General features: G+C 49.8%; 1 protein-coding gene and 1 pseudogene across 1 annotated transcript; both read right to left on the reverse strand.

Moving 5' to 3' along the window:
• Positions 1–3,025: 3,025 nt before the first annotated feature.
• On the reverse strand, positions 3,026–7,499 carry LOC115406149 (zinc finger protein 771 pseudogene; annotated as a pseudogene).
• Positions 7,500–15,090: 7,591 nt separating this feature from the next.
• LOC115405584 (zinc finger protein 135-like) lies at positions 15,091–17,424 on the reverse strand. Its single transcript, XM_030115206.1, has 2 exons — positions 17,250–17,424; positions 15,091–16,749 (listed from the first exon to the last, which is right to left on the reverse strand). The coding sequence occupies exons 1-2, from the start codon at positions 17,419–17,421 to the stop codon at positions 15,872–15,874; spliced, it is 1,050 nt and encodes a 349-aa protein (XP_029971066.1). The 5' UTR covers positions 17,422–17,424; the 3' UTR covers positions 15,091–15,871.
• Positions 17,425–17,472: the final 48 nt, after the last annotated feature.

Consider the following 17,472-nt stretch of genomic DNA (forward strand, 5'->3'; position numbering starts at 1 on the left):
TCTGAGGGAGAACATTTAGGTCACTGACCTCTATCCCATATGTTAAGACCAGATCCAGGGTGTGCTTGTGACTATGAGTGGATTCATCAACATTTTGAGTGAAACCGATACTATCTAATACTGCAATAAACGCATTACTCAAACTATCACCAGAATCATCCACATGGATGTTAAAGTCACCTATTATAAGGATCTTGTTATGAGTCAATACTATATTGCTTAAAAACTCTGAGAACTCAGTTAAAAAGTCAGAGTAAGGACCAGGAGGTCGATACACAATAATTAATAGCACAGCTTTTTGATTCTTCCAATTTGGACAAGTAAGCGTTAGTATTAAGCTTTCAAAAGAGTTGAATTTAACATTAGTTTTGGGTTTAAGAAGAAGACTGGAGTGGGAAATCACTGCCACACCTCCACCTCGACCTGTTGATCTAGCTGTTTGGAAATTAACATAGGTTGGAGGGGTACATTCATTGAGCCTCACATAATCATCTTGCTGGAGCCAAGTTTCTGTTAGAGCAAGGAGATCAATGTTATTGTCACCGATAAGGTCATTAACTAACAGAGATTTAGTGGAGATTGCTCTAATGTTTAGTAGACCACATTTTATGTATTTCCTACTGGAAAAGTTATTCTGTCTTGTACAGATGTTAAGCTTTTTACCCATTGACTTTTTTTTAATGCTTTGAGCACCTTGGACAGACTCAGTCTCTGTTAGCCTAGGTAAACCTCCATGCTTGACTTGTAAAAATCCGGGAGCAGGATTAGTGACGGGATCAACAAGATCAACAGAGGAGTGTTCTACACGACTGCTCTGCGCCCGGGGCTCATAGCTGGATTGTCAATTTAGAGTTCGAAGCCGATCAGCCATATTGTGAGCTAAAAGGGCTGCACCATCCAAAGTTGGGTGGATGTCGTCCCTGCGGATGAGCCCAGGCTTTCCCCAGAAGGTGCACCAGTTGTTTAGAAAAATAACTCCGTTTTCCTCACTCCATCTAGACAACCAGCGATTGAATGATGAAAGTCGGCTATACATTTCATCATTGACCAAATTGGGCAGGGGACCAGAGAATATTACGGCATCAGACATCGACTTAGCCAATTCACACACCGAGGCTACTTGTAATTTGAGCACCTCTGATTGTCTCCGCCGGGCATCATTACCGCCTGCGTGAATCACGACTCGACGGAATCTCCTACCTTCCTGTTTTAAAAGCCTAAGGTTCCCCTCGATGTCCCCCACTCTGGCCCCCGGGTAACACCTAACCTTCACCGCTGGCAGCTTCACGTCTCTAACTATAGAGCTGCCAATCACCAGCGTGTCCAGTTCAGCCGGCGTGTCGTCGCTGAGGGGAGAGAACCTATTGCAGACGTGAAGCGGTTCTTGGAGTGCTGCGTGGCGGTGCTTAGCACTAGCCTTCCTCCGGACTGTCACAAACCGGTCCTGGTCTTGTCCCGGCTGCTCGGGACACGCTGCGGGGCTAGGCTTGCTAACACTCCTCTCACTGCGGGAACGGGCTGCGAGCCCTGCCGCTACCTCGCTATAGCTAGCGCTGCCCTGCCCCTCACATCTGCGCAGCCGCTCCTCTAACTCGGTTACCCTGGCCTCCAGCGCTGTCAATACACTGCACTTTACGCAAATACCCCTATCGTCAAGGGAGGCAGGGTTCTGACTCAACATACGGCACACTGAGCAGGAAAGAAAAGAAGACAGAGGGGAGGACGCCATAGCGGTCCCGGCGGACCAAGCTAGTTAGCACGCTAAGCTAGTTAGCACGCCGGTGGCGCTAACGGCGGAGAAGAAATGTAATTCACGAGAGATCGCTGGTCAATCGGGGGCGAAGTAACCCCGGGGGCGTAAATAACCCCGATTTTTGATTGCTTCGTGAATTAACAGTAATAGCAAGAGAGAGACAGCAAGCACTTCAGTCGCTCGCAGGCTTCAGTAAGCTTCACCAACACGGAAAACACTCACCGGAGTGACATCAGACGCTCCGGTGAGTGTTTTCCGTGCTCAACGGGATACAGTCAGGTCGGCATCAAGCCAAGTCGGCATCTCGCCAAGTCGGCCTCGCGGGCGAGGGGGCTCTCGAGTGGCTGAGTTGGTCGGTGCCGACTTGACTGTAAGCTGCTTACCAACTCGGCCAAAAGCGTCTTTTTTTTTTAATCACGATGGTGGATAATGTACCTGGGAGCTTCATGTTTGACGTCCGACGTCAGCCTCTGCTTCCTCCGAAGAAGACGTGGCGACGGGATTGAGGAAGTCCTCGAAGTATTCCTTCCACGGTCCTATGATATCCCCAGCTGTGGTCTGCAGCTCCTCCTCCACTATAAACAGTGTTGGTGGAGACCTGCTTTCCCCTCCTGAGGCGCCAGACAGTTTGCCAGGATTTCTTTGAGGCCTGGGACTCCCCTGTTCTCGAGATGTCCCTCCTTTGGACCTTTCAGGTCTTTCTAACTCTCTGGAACACACATGGTTGGAACTGCCCAGAATGCTTCTATTTTTTAAAAAAGGAAAATAAGCATGCATACATTTAATACATGGCTTTTCATGACACGCAGGATACAACATTTCTGTGTGTGTGTGTCACTGTACCTACACACACACACACACACACACACACACACACACACACACACACACACACAGGATACCATGAAATGATTCAACCAAACCTCCAGCTCAAAGGATCACTTTAAAGAAATTCAAAAAGAGCATTGTTTTCAGAAAGTATATTTTATTTATTTATTAATTTTTAAAGATCCCCACTCAACATGTTTGGTGTATGATGAGCATTTTTTTCCAGCACTTTCTATAATGTCAATGAAATGTGTTAAACAGTCGACAAGTAACATCTGGAGGTAAAAATAAAACCGTCATCCCAGCAGTCCTCTTCAGAGCTGCCCCTGGTTGACTTCCTGTCCTCGTCCCTCTGCAGCTCTTCCCCCCCTGTCCTCGTCCCTCTACAGCTCCTCCTCCCCCCGTCCTCCTCCCTCTACAGTACGTCCCCCCGTCCTCCTCCCTCTACAGTACGTCCACCCCGTCCTCCTCCCTCGACAGTACGTCCACCCCGTCCTCCTCCCTCGACATTACGTCCCTCCCGTCCTCCTCCCTCGACAGTACGTCCCCCCCGTCCTCCTCCCTCGACAGTACGTCCACCCCGTCCTCCTCCCTCGACAGTACGTCCCTCCCGTCCTCCTCCCTCGACAGTACGTCCCCCTCGTCCTCCTCCCTCGACAGTACGTCCCCCCCGTCCTCGTCCCCCCTGTTCCCGCAGTGGCTCCTCATGTGGTTCAGCACGGAGCTCTTCTCGAAGAAGCTGCGTCCACAGGCGGCGCAGCAGTACGGCTTCTCACCGCCGTGCCTCGCCTCGTGGGCCTGCAGGTGCGTGAGGCGGGCGAAGCGCCGGCCGCAGGCGCCGCAGCGGTGCGGCTTCTCGCCGGTGTGCGTCCTGACGTGCAGGGCCAGGGTGTAGCCGTCCCGGAAGAACCGGCCGCAGGCGCCGCAGTGGTGCCGGCTCTGGCCGGAGTGGACCTTCATGTGGCGGGACAGCGTCACCTTGTGGCGGAAGCTGGTCCCGCACTGCTCGCAGGAGTACTGCTTCAGGTCCATGTGGATCCGCATGTGGCTCTTCAGGTGTGTGGGGTAAATGAAGCCTCGGCCACAGGTGCCGCACAGGTACGGCCTCTCACCGGTGTGGGTCCTCAGGTGGACGGTTAGATTCCCCTGCTGGGAGAACCGCTTCCCGCAGGTGCCGCACAGGTACGGCCTCTCACCGGTGTGGGTCCTCAGGTGGATGGTCAGATTCCCCTGCTGGGAGAACCTCTTCCCGCAGGTGTGGCAGGGGTACGGCTTGGCGCCGGTGTGCGTGGCGGCATGGATCCTCAGCCGGGCCGCAGAACCAAAACCTTTTCCACAGACGTCACGCCGTCCAGGGCTTCTGCCGCCGCGCTCCGGGGATGGGGAAACCTCGTCCACCTCAGGGACAGAACCCCTCCAACCCGCCGCCGCCAGATGCTCCTCCCGCCTGGTCTGACCTCCGTCCAGCTCCTGGCCCCGTTCTCCTCTGGTCTGCACCGGCTCTGGTTCCTCCGGGTCCAGACTGGAGCTCCAGTGCTGCTCAGAGAGAGCCTCTTCCTCTTCCTCCTCCTCCTCCTCTTCCTCCTTGCAGACGCGCTGCTGTGGAAGCTCTAGACTCCAGAGGAATTCAGACAGATCACTGTGACGGAATCCTTTCAGCATGTCTCCAGCTGAGCAGCGCCCCCTACCTGCTCTGTGGAGAAGAACTCGTGGTTTCCAGAAGGCTTCCATCAGCCTCTGCTCTTCCTCCAGCTGCTCCCACTGAGAGAACACGTCTCTGAGGTTAGCGGTTAGCCTGTCGCTGATCAGCTGTCTGACGCACAGCCGCCGGCCCTGCCTCACCAGCAGCTCCCGGGCATCCGGACCCACACACACCTCCTCCTGCTCCTCTTTGACCTGCGGAGCCTGACCTTCCTCCTGCTCCTCATCCTCCCTGCAGACGTGCTGCTGAGGGAATCCTGAAGGGGACAAAGATGTCCTTTAACCATCATAGTCAAGAGGATGGCAACAACAGGACAGGACAGGACACGACAGGACACGACAGGACACGACAGGACAGGACAGGACAGAACTGCACTGCAGAGTCACTGAAAGCGTTCCATGGGAAGACTAATGCTGAATCATCACCCCTCAGCCCTCCCCCTTGGCCCCACCCCTCCGTTTTGTGCGTTCAGGTGGAGGGGTAGGGGTGTCCCGACTGTCATTGGGACGGGGGGGGAGGGGGGGCTATCCACCCCTCCAAACGGAGATTCTCCCGAGGCACACTCCAAACGGAGGGGTATGATCCAGTGGTGGCCGGTGGCGAGGGGCGGCGGTGGGAGCGCTTGTTTTGTCCACCTAAACTGCGAGTGGCGGGTGGCGTTAGTTCACTTCCACATTGGCGGGAGCGCTCGTATCCACACCCGCGCATTCCAGGCGGGTGGTGTTGAAGAAACCAGTGTATTGAAAATGATCGTCTATCTGTTGTGTCTGGAACGCACGGGTGTGGAAACGAGCGCTCCCGCCAATGTGGAAGTGAACTAACGCCGCCCGCCACTGACGGTGTAGGCGGACAAAACAAGCGCTCCTGCCACCAGCCGCCACTGGACAGATTTCCCAGAAAGCCTTCAGGGTTTCCCCCAGTGCTTTATAGGCCTGGCGGGCCGCCAGGCTTGTCTTGCCCCCCCGCCAGGCTAAGCGTCGCTTGTTTATTTATTGTAAATATTTTCAGTCTGCCCGCCAGCGCTGCAGCGCCCGGACAGCGGAGAGGGACTCAAAAGAAAAGCTGCGCTCCGTGACCCAGCAGTGCAGAGACTCGACGCGTGCTCTCTCTCCCTCTCTCCACTTCCACTCCGACGGCTGAACGCCCGGTCCCGACCCGCGTCCACGCGCTCCGAAGCCCCCCCCCCGGCCGATCTGCGGTGGGCTCCCTTACCAGTTCAACCACCAGGCTTAGCAAGTTTTCTGGGGGAAACCCTGGCCTTCCAAGATCGGCAAGATGGCGGCGTCCGCAACGAAAGAAGTTCATGAATGTCAGTATTTTGTCAATAAATAAAGTTTTAAAATGTAAGAAAAACATTCTTCTTCAGCAAACAATCGTGGCGTCTGCCTACGTCATCGGCAGCGGCGACTACTGATGACGCACGCGATTGTCGGAGGGGTGTTCCAATTCAGAGGGGTTCGCTTTCTCCCCTCCCCCTTAGCACTCCGCTTCATAGGGGGAGGGCTAGGAAGAGAAATGGGATTGGGCTAACTCTTGGGAAGCATCACTAGTCACCTCAGGGGTGTTCAACCTGCGGCTCTGGAGCCTCATGTGGCTCTTCAGCGCCTCTGTAGCGGCAGCCTCACAACATGACACATGAGTAAACGTTGAAGTTACTTTTGTTCTAGTTACACACTGCTGGACTATTCACAATCCATGAAGTAAACTGGGGAAATGACCCACTAACAGGGAACGTGAGCTGAGGTTAGAGCGTCGTGAGACACGTTAGTTTTACCCTGCTGACGATGTGTTGTTGCTATAGTAATTAATAACCACAGGAAACGAGGGGAAATGACAGAACGCCTCGGAAAACTGGAAATGTTTACAGTTTCTGAAAGAGGAAACTTCAATACGGAAGTAAAAAAGCTTTTAAATCTGCCCAAAAACTGTTAAAATCTCAAAACTTTCAAGTAAAACAAGATGAAAAGAGGAGCTACACTGGTAACCAGGTGCAAAAACAGGTGAAATGTATTAAAATGTTCACTCTTCTGAACTGTAGTTAAAACTTCAAGAGGCACCATAAGACAGAGTTTTCTGAGCATCACTGCAGACGAAGCTTCCTGAGCTGCACGAGCCTCGAGAGGAGGAACCGACGGCTCAGGGTCAGGGAGGCTGCAGAGCCCGGAGGGCCGCCGGCCGGCAGGCCTGGGGAGGCTGGGGAGGCTGGCACCACAGGGCAGGGGAACCAGCTCATCCATAACACCCACACAACACCCGCTCTGTGTGTGTGTGTGTGTGTTCTTGTATTTCTATCCTTGTCGGGGCCAAATGTCCCCACAAGGATAGCAAAACGTGGAACGACGTGCCTTGTGGGACCTTTTTCCGGTCCTAAGTAGGAGAAACAGTGTTTTCTTGACCATGTTGTTGTTACTGAAAAAAGTAAAAGTGCAAAAACATTTCTTTAGGGTTAGGCTTTGTTGTGGTGTGGGTTAGGGTTAGGGTAAGGGTCAGGGTTAGGGGCTAGACATGAATGGGAGTCAATGGACGGTCCCCACAAGGATAGAAATACAAGACTGTGTGTGTGTGTGTGTGTGAGACCTGTAGAGAGAGAGAGAGAGTGTGTGTCCGTGCGTGACCTGCAGAGTGTGTGTGAGGTGTGTGTGTGACCTGCAGAGTGTGAGGTGTGCGAGTGTCTGGCCTGCAGGGTGTGTGTGTGTGTGTGTGTGTGTGTGTGTGTGTGTGTGTGTGTGTGTCTGACCTGCAGGGTGTGTGTGTGTCTCCAGCAGGGAGCAGATGTCTGCGGCAGCAGCGCTCAGTCTCGCGCTCAGCAGGCCCCTCAGGTCCCGGAAGGAGAGCATGTTGGCGGTAAAGCTCCGGTCACCGGAGCAGAGTTTCCAGAAAGTTTGGAGGCGCGTGGAGTCACACGTGGAACAGCCGCGCGGTACACGCGCACTACGGAGACGTTGTGCTCGTGCGCAGCGACGTCACGTGGAAACAGTAACGGGGCGGAGCGGAGCGCCACCGGGACGGTCGGGACCGGGAGGGTCTCTCCAGGCGCAGAGGAAACCGCCGCCTTCCGGAGACGGAAACACCTCTCTACCGGGAGGCGGGTTCTTCTCCACGAGGACCCTGCAGTCTCTCCGTCCTGACCAATGACGTATAGAATGACTAGACCGCTCGCTGCTCGGCGGACAGCAGCGGCGCCATGGCAAATCGGCGCTGACTTCCGGTAGTGGCAAGAAGCAGTGGGGCGCTGTGGAATCCTGGGTAAATACACTGACTTCAAGGCCTGCTTGTCATCACTGATGGGACAATATGTGTTATGTTATGGCTTTTACTGTTAGCAGACAGTAACATCTCTGTCCTCGGCACGCCGTCATGGCGATCACAGCGCTGTTTAGCCTCACAGACAAGAAAAAACAAAGCATGTTTTTAGTTGACAGATGCTGACTTTCAGTCTCAATAACTCTTACACAAAACGTCAGTAACTTACAAAGGGCGCCTCCATCCCGTCGTTGTGAGGTGGACTACAGGCTACAAGCTCATTTTTATTAAAAGAATCTGTCTATCAAGCATCAGAAACAATATTAATTTCTATAAGCAGCCGGTCCTGCTGTGGGGTTAAGGGACCGTCTACAATTTACAAGACACTGCAACAGTGAAGACAAACACCACAAAAAAAAAAAAAAAAAAAAAAACTAACACAAATAAAGAAAACGTAATACCACCAGTGGGATTCACTGCAGCGTCACCATAATCACCACAACCTTCATTTGTCTCCTATCTTATTGGATATGGCGTTTGTCTTCACTGTTCCAGCGTCCTGTAAATTCTAGATGGTCCCTTAACTGCTGATTGAAATCAATCTTTCTGCCAAAACAGAAACAATACCAAATAAGAAAGTTAATGTTTTAAACAATTTTTCTCCAATTCAAATGATTCAGTTGGACTTTCACAGCTGCTCAGACCCACAGACCTTGGAACGGTTGCTCTTTTCCTCCCACAAAAATGGCGATAAAAAGTTTCTGGAGGAGCAATTCTTGCAGTCAGAACATGCACAGTATTTATGTAATATATTTATGTAATACTGCTTGCCCCTACCGGAAGTCAGCTGCGATTTGCCGTCTCTCAGGGGGCAGTGAGCGTCTAGTCATTCTATACGTCATTGGTCCTGACGCTCCAGGGAGACCAGCACGAGCACGAGCACGAGCACGCTATGCCGCGACCTGCAGGCTGCACTGGAGGACCGGAAGGACCAGAATCCTACACTCATAGATGTATTAAAGAGCAGACCCCGCATCGGCCGCTACCGCCAATGGGGCTGTCGAGCAATGCGGCCGCCATCTTGGTCCGGTGGTCCGCCTCGCTCTGCTCCGCTGTTTGCCCGGAGCAGTGAGTGGTGTGAAGCCAGCAGCCCAGAAAATAACGTATCAGCTAAAGGGAGATTAAATACAGACAGAGGACGTTTAGTCAAACATTTTATTAAGACTTCTATTCTTTAATTTAAGCTGCACTGACAGCGGGTGGCACGCGCCGCCCTCGGTGGCCTGAGTCCCGGGTCCGCTGGGTCCTGTTCGGTCCTGTGTCCTGCTCGGCACTGGGACCGGTGCCGGGTGGGTGTGTCTCGGTGGGACCGTCCCCGGTGTGGGGAGGAGTCCGGGCCGCGGTGCCGCCGCTGTCTGGCTCTGAGATATAATTAAACGAAACAATAAAACTCTGAGCTGTATCACGTGAGTCAGCCTCATTATTTGCAACATCAGGGTTAAATTAACGGATCTATAATCTGTTCAGACCTCAGCCGGTCCGTTCGTCCAGACGACGCTGGTCATTGCTGCTGCAGCTTCCTCCAGACAGCGTTTTCCTATTCTCCTTTAATTCCAGTTTTTTTCTTCCAGAGAGCTCCTCCTGATTCACCTCCACCTGAAAGGTGATGCTATGATTATGAAAAACTCTCACTAAAATGTCAGTCTGACTGCAGGATGGGGAGTGGCAGCAGGAGGGCTTTGTTTAGAATAATCAATTAGCCATGTGCCAGTCCTAGTAGCTCATTTAACTGACAGAGTAATTTATGACAGAGTAATTTATTCATTACCAATATCAAGAACTTACCAGAATGAAAATGTGTGGAACATATCAAGAGATATCTTGGGATGACATCGAACTTTATGTCCACACGTCCAACAGCAGCGATCCAGGCAAGCCGTAACATGATAGGGTGCTTCCAATCAGGAAAACAAAAAAAAAGAAGACAGCCCATTATCTAACTTTTTGCCCTTCCGGTCAGCCAGGGAGCCTTACAACCAGCAACACAGCAGTTTTGAACCATTTTTGTCATTACTTTCCCAGCTTCTAATGGGTTTGCACTGCAGTGCGTTTGTTGCACCCCTTCAAAATGGCGGATCAACATTGAAAATGGCTCCGCCCCTTTTTTGTGACATCACGCTCCAAAGCTCAATAGCAACCAGTGCAAAGGGGAAAGCCGTCGTCGCCGCTCGCTTAGACAGAGTAAAGACGTACAATACGAGAGAAGTTCTAAGATGGTTAAAAGTCGTTGTGTGGTCGGCTGCACCAACAATAAAAGGAAATATCCTACTCTGTCATTTTACATGATACCAAGTGAGTGTGCGCAACCAGAAAGGCGCCGACTGTGGCTGCAAGCTGCAAACCCGGTCCTCCTCTTCCTCCTCTTCCTCCTCTTCCTCCTGCACTGTCTCCTCCTCTAACCTGGGCTACGGTGACCAAGCGTCCTCTTTTTCCGTCCTGTCCGGGGCGTCCGGGCGGGTTTTATAAATTCGGGAAGATGTCCGGTGTTCACTGTTTTTTATAGCACATTTACACGTGAACGTAAACTGACCGGCGCTTTGTACACAATACTATGGTACTAGATTACTTTGTTGCAGGAGGTAATGATACACACAGACGGAGCGGAGCAGACGGCTGTTCACACAGTGCCGCTTCACAGATGAATTGCTAAAAAAAATCCCACATACCGTCATACTCGTCAGCAGGGAGTCTGAAGGGGCACTTTAACACCCACAAGGTCCAATTCTGTCCTATATCGGGCCAAACTGTCCCCAGAAAGCTGGTCGTAGTGTGTGTAGGCCATCTATAGCCGGCAAGACCTTCCACGCACTGAAGGTCAAAATTACACGACAATAACACCTAAAACCGCAACGCACAAGGCACAGTGAACAGCGTGAGGCTGCTGTTTTCCCCCTGGAGCTGAATGGCGGACGGTTGCTATGGGCGGTCACATGACCGATGACGCCACTCCGTCTGCAAGAATCTCCACCAATGACGTATAGAATTACTATAATAATAATTCTATATGTCATTGATCTCCACTGTCCGCTCTGTTTACTTCCACCGGTGTCACACTGTTAAGGGTCCGACAATACGAGGACCGGAACTGTTCACCCGTGCTTTGCTTTATGCTCGTGCGTGTGTGTGTGCGTGCGAGCGTGCGTGCGTGCGTGTGTGCGTGTCTACTGAGATTTCTTTGTACATAGTTAGATCTGACTGTGGCTTTTTTCATGTTGTGTGTTTTTAAGCTGCGTGTTTGTGAAAATATTTGTGTACTTTAGGAAATCACTGACAGTATTGACAAGAAACACATTCCTGTTGGAATCTTTATAGACCTGAAGAAAGCGTTCGACACTGTGGATCATGACATACTTCTGAGTAAGATACAAAAATATGGGATTAGAGGTATCGCTTTTAATTGGATAAAATCCTATTTGTCAAATAGAAAACAGTATGTCCAGATGGGACAGCACAGGTCAATGTGTGAAAACATAGTGTGTGGCGTTCTACAGGGATCTGTGCTGGGACCAAAACTGTTTCTATTGTACATTAATGATCTGTATTCTGTTTCTGAAAAACTAAAACTTGTTCTATTTGCTGATGATACAACAATATTGTGCTCAGGGGAGAACCTGAAAACATTGATGGAAGAGATCACAATTGAAATGGGTAAGCTGAAAAACTGGTTTGCCTTAAACAAACTGTCCTTGAATATATTAAAGACAAAAATTATGTTCTTTGGAAATCGTAACATAAATCCACAAATCCAAATTCAAATTGACAATGTTTCCATTGAGAGAGTCTATGAGTACACATTTCTCGGTGTAACCCTTGATCATAAAATCTGTTGGAAACAACACATCTCAAAAATCAAGAGTAAAGTGGCAAAAATCGTGGCCCTGATGAATAAATCCAAGTATATCCTTGACAAGAAATCCCTGTTCACCATAGGCTATATTGTGCTCTCATCCTACCCCACTTAACATATTGTGCTGAAGTTTGGGGAAATACATATAAAAGCAACACAGACGTTTTGTATAAACTGAAAAAACTAAAAAGGGCAATTAGGATCCTTCATTTAGCTGGTTATCGTGATCATACAAATGCCTTGTTTCTCCAGTCAAAAATCTTGAAATTCAGGGACCAAATAGAGTTTAAGACTAACTTATTCATCTTTAAAGTTAAAGTAAATATACTCCCAGAACATATCCAGAAAATGTTCTGTACAAGAGAAGGGACGTATAACTTGAGAGGACAGATGGACTTAAAAAAACCTTACTTTAGAACAACTCAAAAAAGCATGTGTATAACCAGGTGTGGTGTGGACCGATGGAATAATTTAGAAAATGATATTAAAACCTGTAAGGAACTGGGGCAATTTAAAAAGACATATAAAAATTATTTTATGCGGAAATATGCAGAAGAATGAAATGGCTAACACCTGAGAAAGACTCACTTAATGAGTACACTGCTGTGCAAATTGTTTGCAGTTTTTTTGTTGCTATCCTTAAATTGAATGAGCACGCTATTAGTGCAAATTGTTTTGTTTTCTTCTACTTTGGATTGTTGATTGTGCAGGACGGGGGGGGGGGGGGGGGGGGGGGGGGGGGGACTGTTATAAGTTCTTTGAGCTTCCACCTGCTCCCTTTGAGTACCACCATTGTATTTTGTTTGTTGATGTGATTTTGATTTGTTTTTATTTTATCATGTTACTCAAATAAATTTTAAAAAAAAAACAAACATATTTGCGTGCCCGATTTTTATTTTTTTTAAATTTTTTTTGTGCACACAGAGCTCTGCATGCCAGTAGGAACAAGAACGCCCTCATCTTCTCCTCCACATGCTGGCTCCTCCACTTTCTTAACTTCCATCCATCCATTCATGTCCTGTGGCGCTGTGTCCAACACGCGGTCTGTGGACGTGATCAGCTACACTCGGTCATCTCCCACATTCACCCTTTCATTGTGTGACTTCTCCACACTGCAGTGTGTCTCAGTGTCTACAAAACATTTGGATTGCCATAAACCAGTTGTTGTTAATTACAACTAAACCAGTGTAATTAATCGTAATGATTTTTTTCTCACATTAAACATTTCCAGCTTTTCATGAAGTGGACCAGATGCTGCCCGTGTGAGGGTTTTGATCGGTGTGTGGTTTTTATGTGTGTGATGGAAATTTTTGTGTATTTAATACATGTAGTGGTTATCAGACGCCCCCCCCCCCCCCCCGGACTCCTGACACCGAGCCAACCCACAGGGGGGGTTTCTTTCCTGTTTGTCCTGTTATATGCTAAACAGATGTGTCTCCCCCTGACTGGGTGTAATCTCCAAAAGGTGTCAATGGTCTGTCTGCTGTTCTTCTCAGATGCATCGGCAGCCACAGGGGTTGAAGTGGGTTGGGTTGTTGGAGTTTCTGTTCCTTTGTCACTTCATATGTTAAATATGTGTCCCTTCCTGACTGAAGGCAGCCTCTAATGTCTGCCCCTGGCCGCAGGGGTTCAGGACGGCAGGACAGGGTATAAACATCGGTCTGTGTCTTAGAATTTCAGAACTCACACTGACTGAGCAGCTGTGACTGATGACACGTGGATTCATCCCGCTGACATGCCATGCAGGCTACGCATCTTCATTTTCTGGGGAAGACAGTCTTGTAAAGTCATGTGATCGTCAGAAACTTTTCCACATCTGGCCAGTTTTGTGCTGGTGTGACTTTAAGCTGTGATTGGACAGTGAATCTGTCCCCACAGGAGCGGTATCTGTCAGCTCCTTGAATGTCGTGTAGTAGTTACGGTAGAAACACGGCTAATATGTACTGAAGTTAACACCAAATTCAACCTTCCAATAAAAGCACATTTCTGAAAACCCCAGCGCAGACGGACAGTGGGCTGCAGTGCAGCATCACAGTGAACTGAACCGGAGCGGCATGTCAGCAAGTTCTGCTTCTCATGACGGCAGATTCAGCTCCAGAGCCGTGAAGGATGAGCGATGCTACTAATGTTGGGGAATTTGTAACTGAGACATTTGGTTTGCTGCAGCGCACACCGTTATCTAAACTGTTGATTATAACACTTACAGCAACATAAAGATTAGAAATAAAAGCCAGAAAGTTTGACCTTTTGGGAACATTAATGCTGCCTTGCTTTAGATCTACTTACTGAGGCTTTAAATGTGTTTCAGATTGTCAGAACATGGAGGTCAGTGCACGAATAAAAACCTGATAGACAAAGAGCTTTCATAACAGAGGAGCTTCATATAAAGATCAGGTTGGTCTCAGACCAGCTGCAGCTCTTCAGCTTCACCGTCACATCGCTCCTGTGGAGCAACAACAGACTTCCTTTCCCTGAAGTTCATGATCAGTTTCTAACTGCAAACCCTTCAGAAGAGCTCCAGAACCAGAACCGGAACCAGAACCGGAACCAGGACGGTTTTCAGCTTCAGTCCCGTCCTCTCAACACTTACAGGAAGAGTCCGGACAGCCGGACGTGAAAGAGGAAGAGACATGTTGGCTGACAGACCGACTAATGCAGCTCAGACGTCACGTAGCAAACACAGGCCAGTCTGAGCAGGACACCACTTCAGAACTCAGAATCACAGCTGTGGTTGTTGATTTAATTCATTTTGAGCATTAAAGAAAAAAAAACATCCTGCCCAAAAAAAGTGCAGGAGGAAGCATAAGCTCATTAAATCTTCTCCCCAAAATAAAACAAAGAGCAGCGAACAAGCTCATGACCTGCTGAACACAGGTGAGGTTTGTGACGTGCAGCTTCAGGTGTCTTCAGGTGAGTCAGTGACGGATGCTGCTCTGCTTTATCTGGATCCACTTACTGACACTCACTCCTGTTTTCTGTGAATTTATCGAATCTGCAACTGATTTTCTTTTTTCAGTTGCTGTAGTGAAGAAACAGGCCTGAGTGGTGTCCCGCTGCGTCCATCCAGCTTCAGTCCGTCTGGAAAGCCTCGGTGTGGGGCGCCCACTCCCACTGTTCCCGTCCTGCCCTCCAGCTGAAGCTCGCTCTCCACTCTGACGGACCGATCAGCGGATCCTTCTCTTCTGCTGTGAGGGACACCGAGCTGTGTTTCTGCTGGGTTATCGTTCCGGTCCTGAGGGGCAGCACTGATTCCTTCTGACAAATTATGTCAAACTGACAAAAAACTGAAAAAACCACCAAATTCACAATTTATTTTATCATCATTTATTTAAAGGTATAATACACGATTTTCTCGAAAAGACGAAGCCAAACGTCTGTTACTCACTTTTTGAACAACGCCATGCTCCAGACCATCCGCCCGGCTCTCCTGCTTCTCCCAGGAAACGCGGAAGTGTACGAGCGCGATCTCCTCTTCTCCGCCGTGCACGGCTCTGTTTACAGTTTCTGCGATCCGCCTCGCTCATAAATAAAGCTTTTTTTCCGAAACAGTTCCAGTTTCATGATGTCAGACTCGCCATCGGTCAGTACTAGCTCAGAAGCTCACGGCTACAGAAACACTCTGAATGCGCAAAAGGGAGAAGCTGATTGGGCGCGAGCACGAAGAACCGCCTTACGAAAGCAGCTCGTCAGAATGATTGACAAACAGACCCACCAGTTATTTAGGTGATCCACCCGGAAATCAAAATCCTGTATTATACCTTTAAGTTTCATCCATGAAGCTCTGAGGATGAATCATGTCCAAAGCCATTTTTAATGTCATTTAATCCCTTCAAATTACTATTTCTTTATGATTATTTATGATTATCATTGTCTGCCAACCCTGATCTGTGTAAATGTATTTTATGTATTTAATTTCTGATTCCCTTTGTTTTTCCTTCTGAGTCTGTTTGAAGTGATTTTTCTTTTCCATGCAGAACTCCTGAGTGATCCATGGTCGACTGGTGCAGTGAGGGTTTCTACTGTTCTACTGTAGTGAAAAATCCTTCATAAAAATCACTTTCCTTGTATGTTACATCCCAGGTCTGTGCAAAAAAAGGTCATCCTTACATGAACGTATAATTTCTTCTGTCCTCAGTCGCCTGCTGGATGTTTTATTGGAAGAAGTCCAGTAGAAACTGTCAGGCGGTCTCTGAGAGGCTGGATGATCACTGGGTTATTTCTGGATGAAGGGTCATTCTGGACATTCAGCTGATTTGTGGTTATCATGAGTAATTCATTCATTCACTCAAAAGATGCTCCAATCCAGTAATTAATGAATTCAATAACAGAGTCTGGTGCTCTGATTGTTTTTCTCACGCTTTTTAAAAGACTGTTGACTGTATTTTATTCTATCCTATGATGAAGTTACTCAGCAGTAAAGCACAGCCCAGAGGTCTCATCAGGACGGGCTGTTGCTGAAGCAGTCTGGAGGACGGAAGCCGTCTCCCAGCTGGAAGCTGAGCCCGCTGTGTCTGCTTTTCATGTGAGACAACATCAGATGATGATATTCAAAGGTTTCCCCACAGATCTGACAGCAGAGCCGCTTCTCCCCGGAGTGGATCCTCATGTGACTTTTCACGCTGGACTTCTGGGAGAAGCTCTTCCCGCACAGTGGGCAGCGGTGCGGCGTCTCCCCGCTGTGGGTTCTCATGTGGATGCTCCGGTGACTGCTCTGACGGAAACATTTACCACACACTGTGCAGGAATACGGTTTGTTCCCGGTGTGGATTGAAGCATGGACTCTGAGCCGTGATTGGTCGGTGAAGCTCCTCCCACAGGCGGAGCAGACGTGCAGCCTCTCCCCGGTGTGGATTCTCTTATGGTCCGACAGGTGGTAGCTGTGTCTGAAGCTCCTCCCACAGGCGTCACAGGTGTAGGGCTTCTCTCCGGTGTGGACTCTGCGGTGTCTCCTCATCAGGTACTGGTCCCTGAAGGCTTTCCCACACACATCACATGTGGCCGGCTTCTTCCCGGAGACGGCGTCTCTCTGAGTCCCTGCTGGACCCCGGTCCCTGCTGGGGTCTGGCAGCAGCTCTGCTGACCCTCCCTGCTGGCTCGCCGCTTCCTCTGGACTGCTGCTGGAAGGGGAGTCCTGACAGCCTGGCTGCTCGCTCTGGACAGTGTCCTCATAGGAAGGACTCTCCAAACTCTCCGTCTCCTGCTTCAGGACCAGCGGCTGTCCGTCCTGCCTGGTCTCTGGAGGGTCCTGGGTCTCCTGGTCCCGGGTCGTCGTCCCTTCCTGCTGCTCCTCCTTGCAGACGGGGGGCTGCCGGAGCTCTGGAGCAGGACGGAGACACACCGGGTTAGAGGACAACACACCTGAAGCAAAGACCCTTCTTCTTCTTCTTCAGGCAGACTAGGCACAACTCGGTGCAGTGCTGCCACACACAGGTGATTCGCGCTATTACAGCTTCATCTTCTGGGCCGAAACCCTGCCGGACAGACCCGTTCTCAAAAGAAAGTGAACCGCTGCCCTGCAGTCTCCCTCTCTCCATCAGGGACCATCACCCAGTAATGTTGCAAGTGAACATATTCTAAGTCCCAACTTTTCCAGATTTATAAACAAAGTTCTCCTCTGTTCTGTGTACGCTGGGTTGCCATGGAGACATGGCTCACTGACTGAGGATTGACAGTGATCACACTCCCCATCAGGAAGTCTCCTCCGAGCAGCAGCGCCCCGCTCAGCCTGGTGGATCTGGTCCTGTGGGATGCACTGTCTGAAAAAGCAAAGATCCGTCCTGCCAAGTGACAGAAACAGGACCAGCAGTCCTCCAGACCTGCTCCTCCAGCCTCTCCTTCCGCTTCCCAGCTGTTTTCCAGCAGTTTCCGCTGAAGACCAATCTCCTGCTCGAACTGGACGATCGTTACTTCAAACACTGCGAGTATTTCTGCGGCCGCCGCGCTGAGCCGCTCCGCCAGGAACTGTCTGAAGCCCTGGACCGAAGACATCTCCACTGTCCGCTCTGTTTACTTCCGCCGGTGTCACACTGTTAAGGGTCC

This window comes from Salarias fasciatus, chromosome 18 (genome assembly GCF_902148845.1).
Source record: "Salarias fasciatus chromosome 18, fSalaFa1.1, whole genome shotgun sequence".
Lineage (NCBI taxonomy): Eukaryota > Metazoa > Chordata > Actinopteri > Blenniiformes > Blenniidae > Salarias > Salarias fasciatus.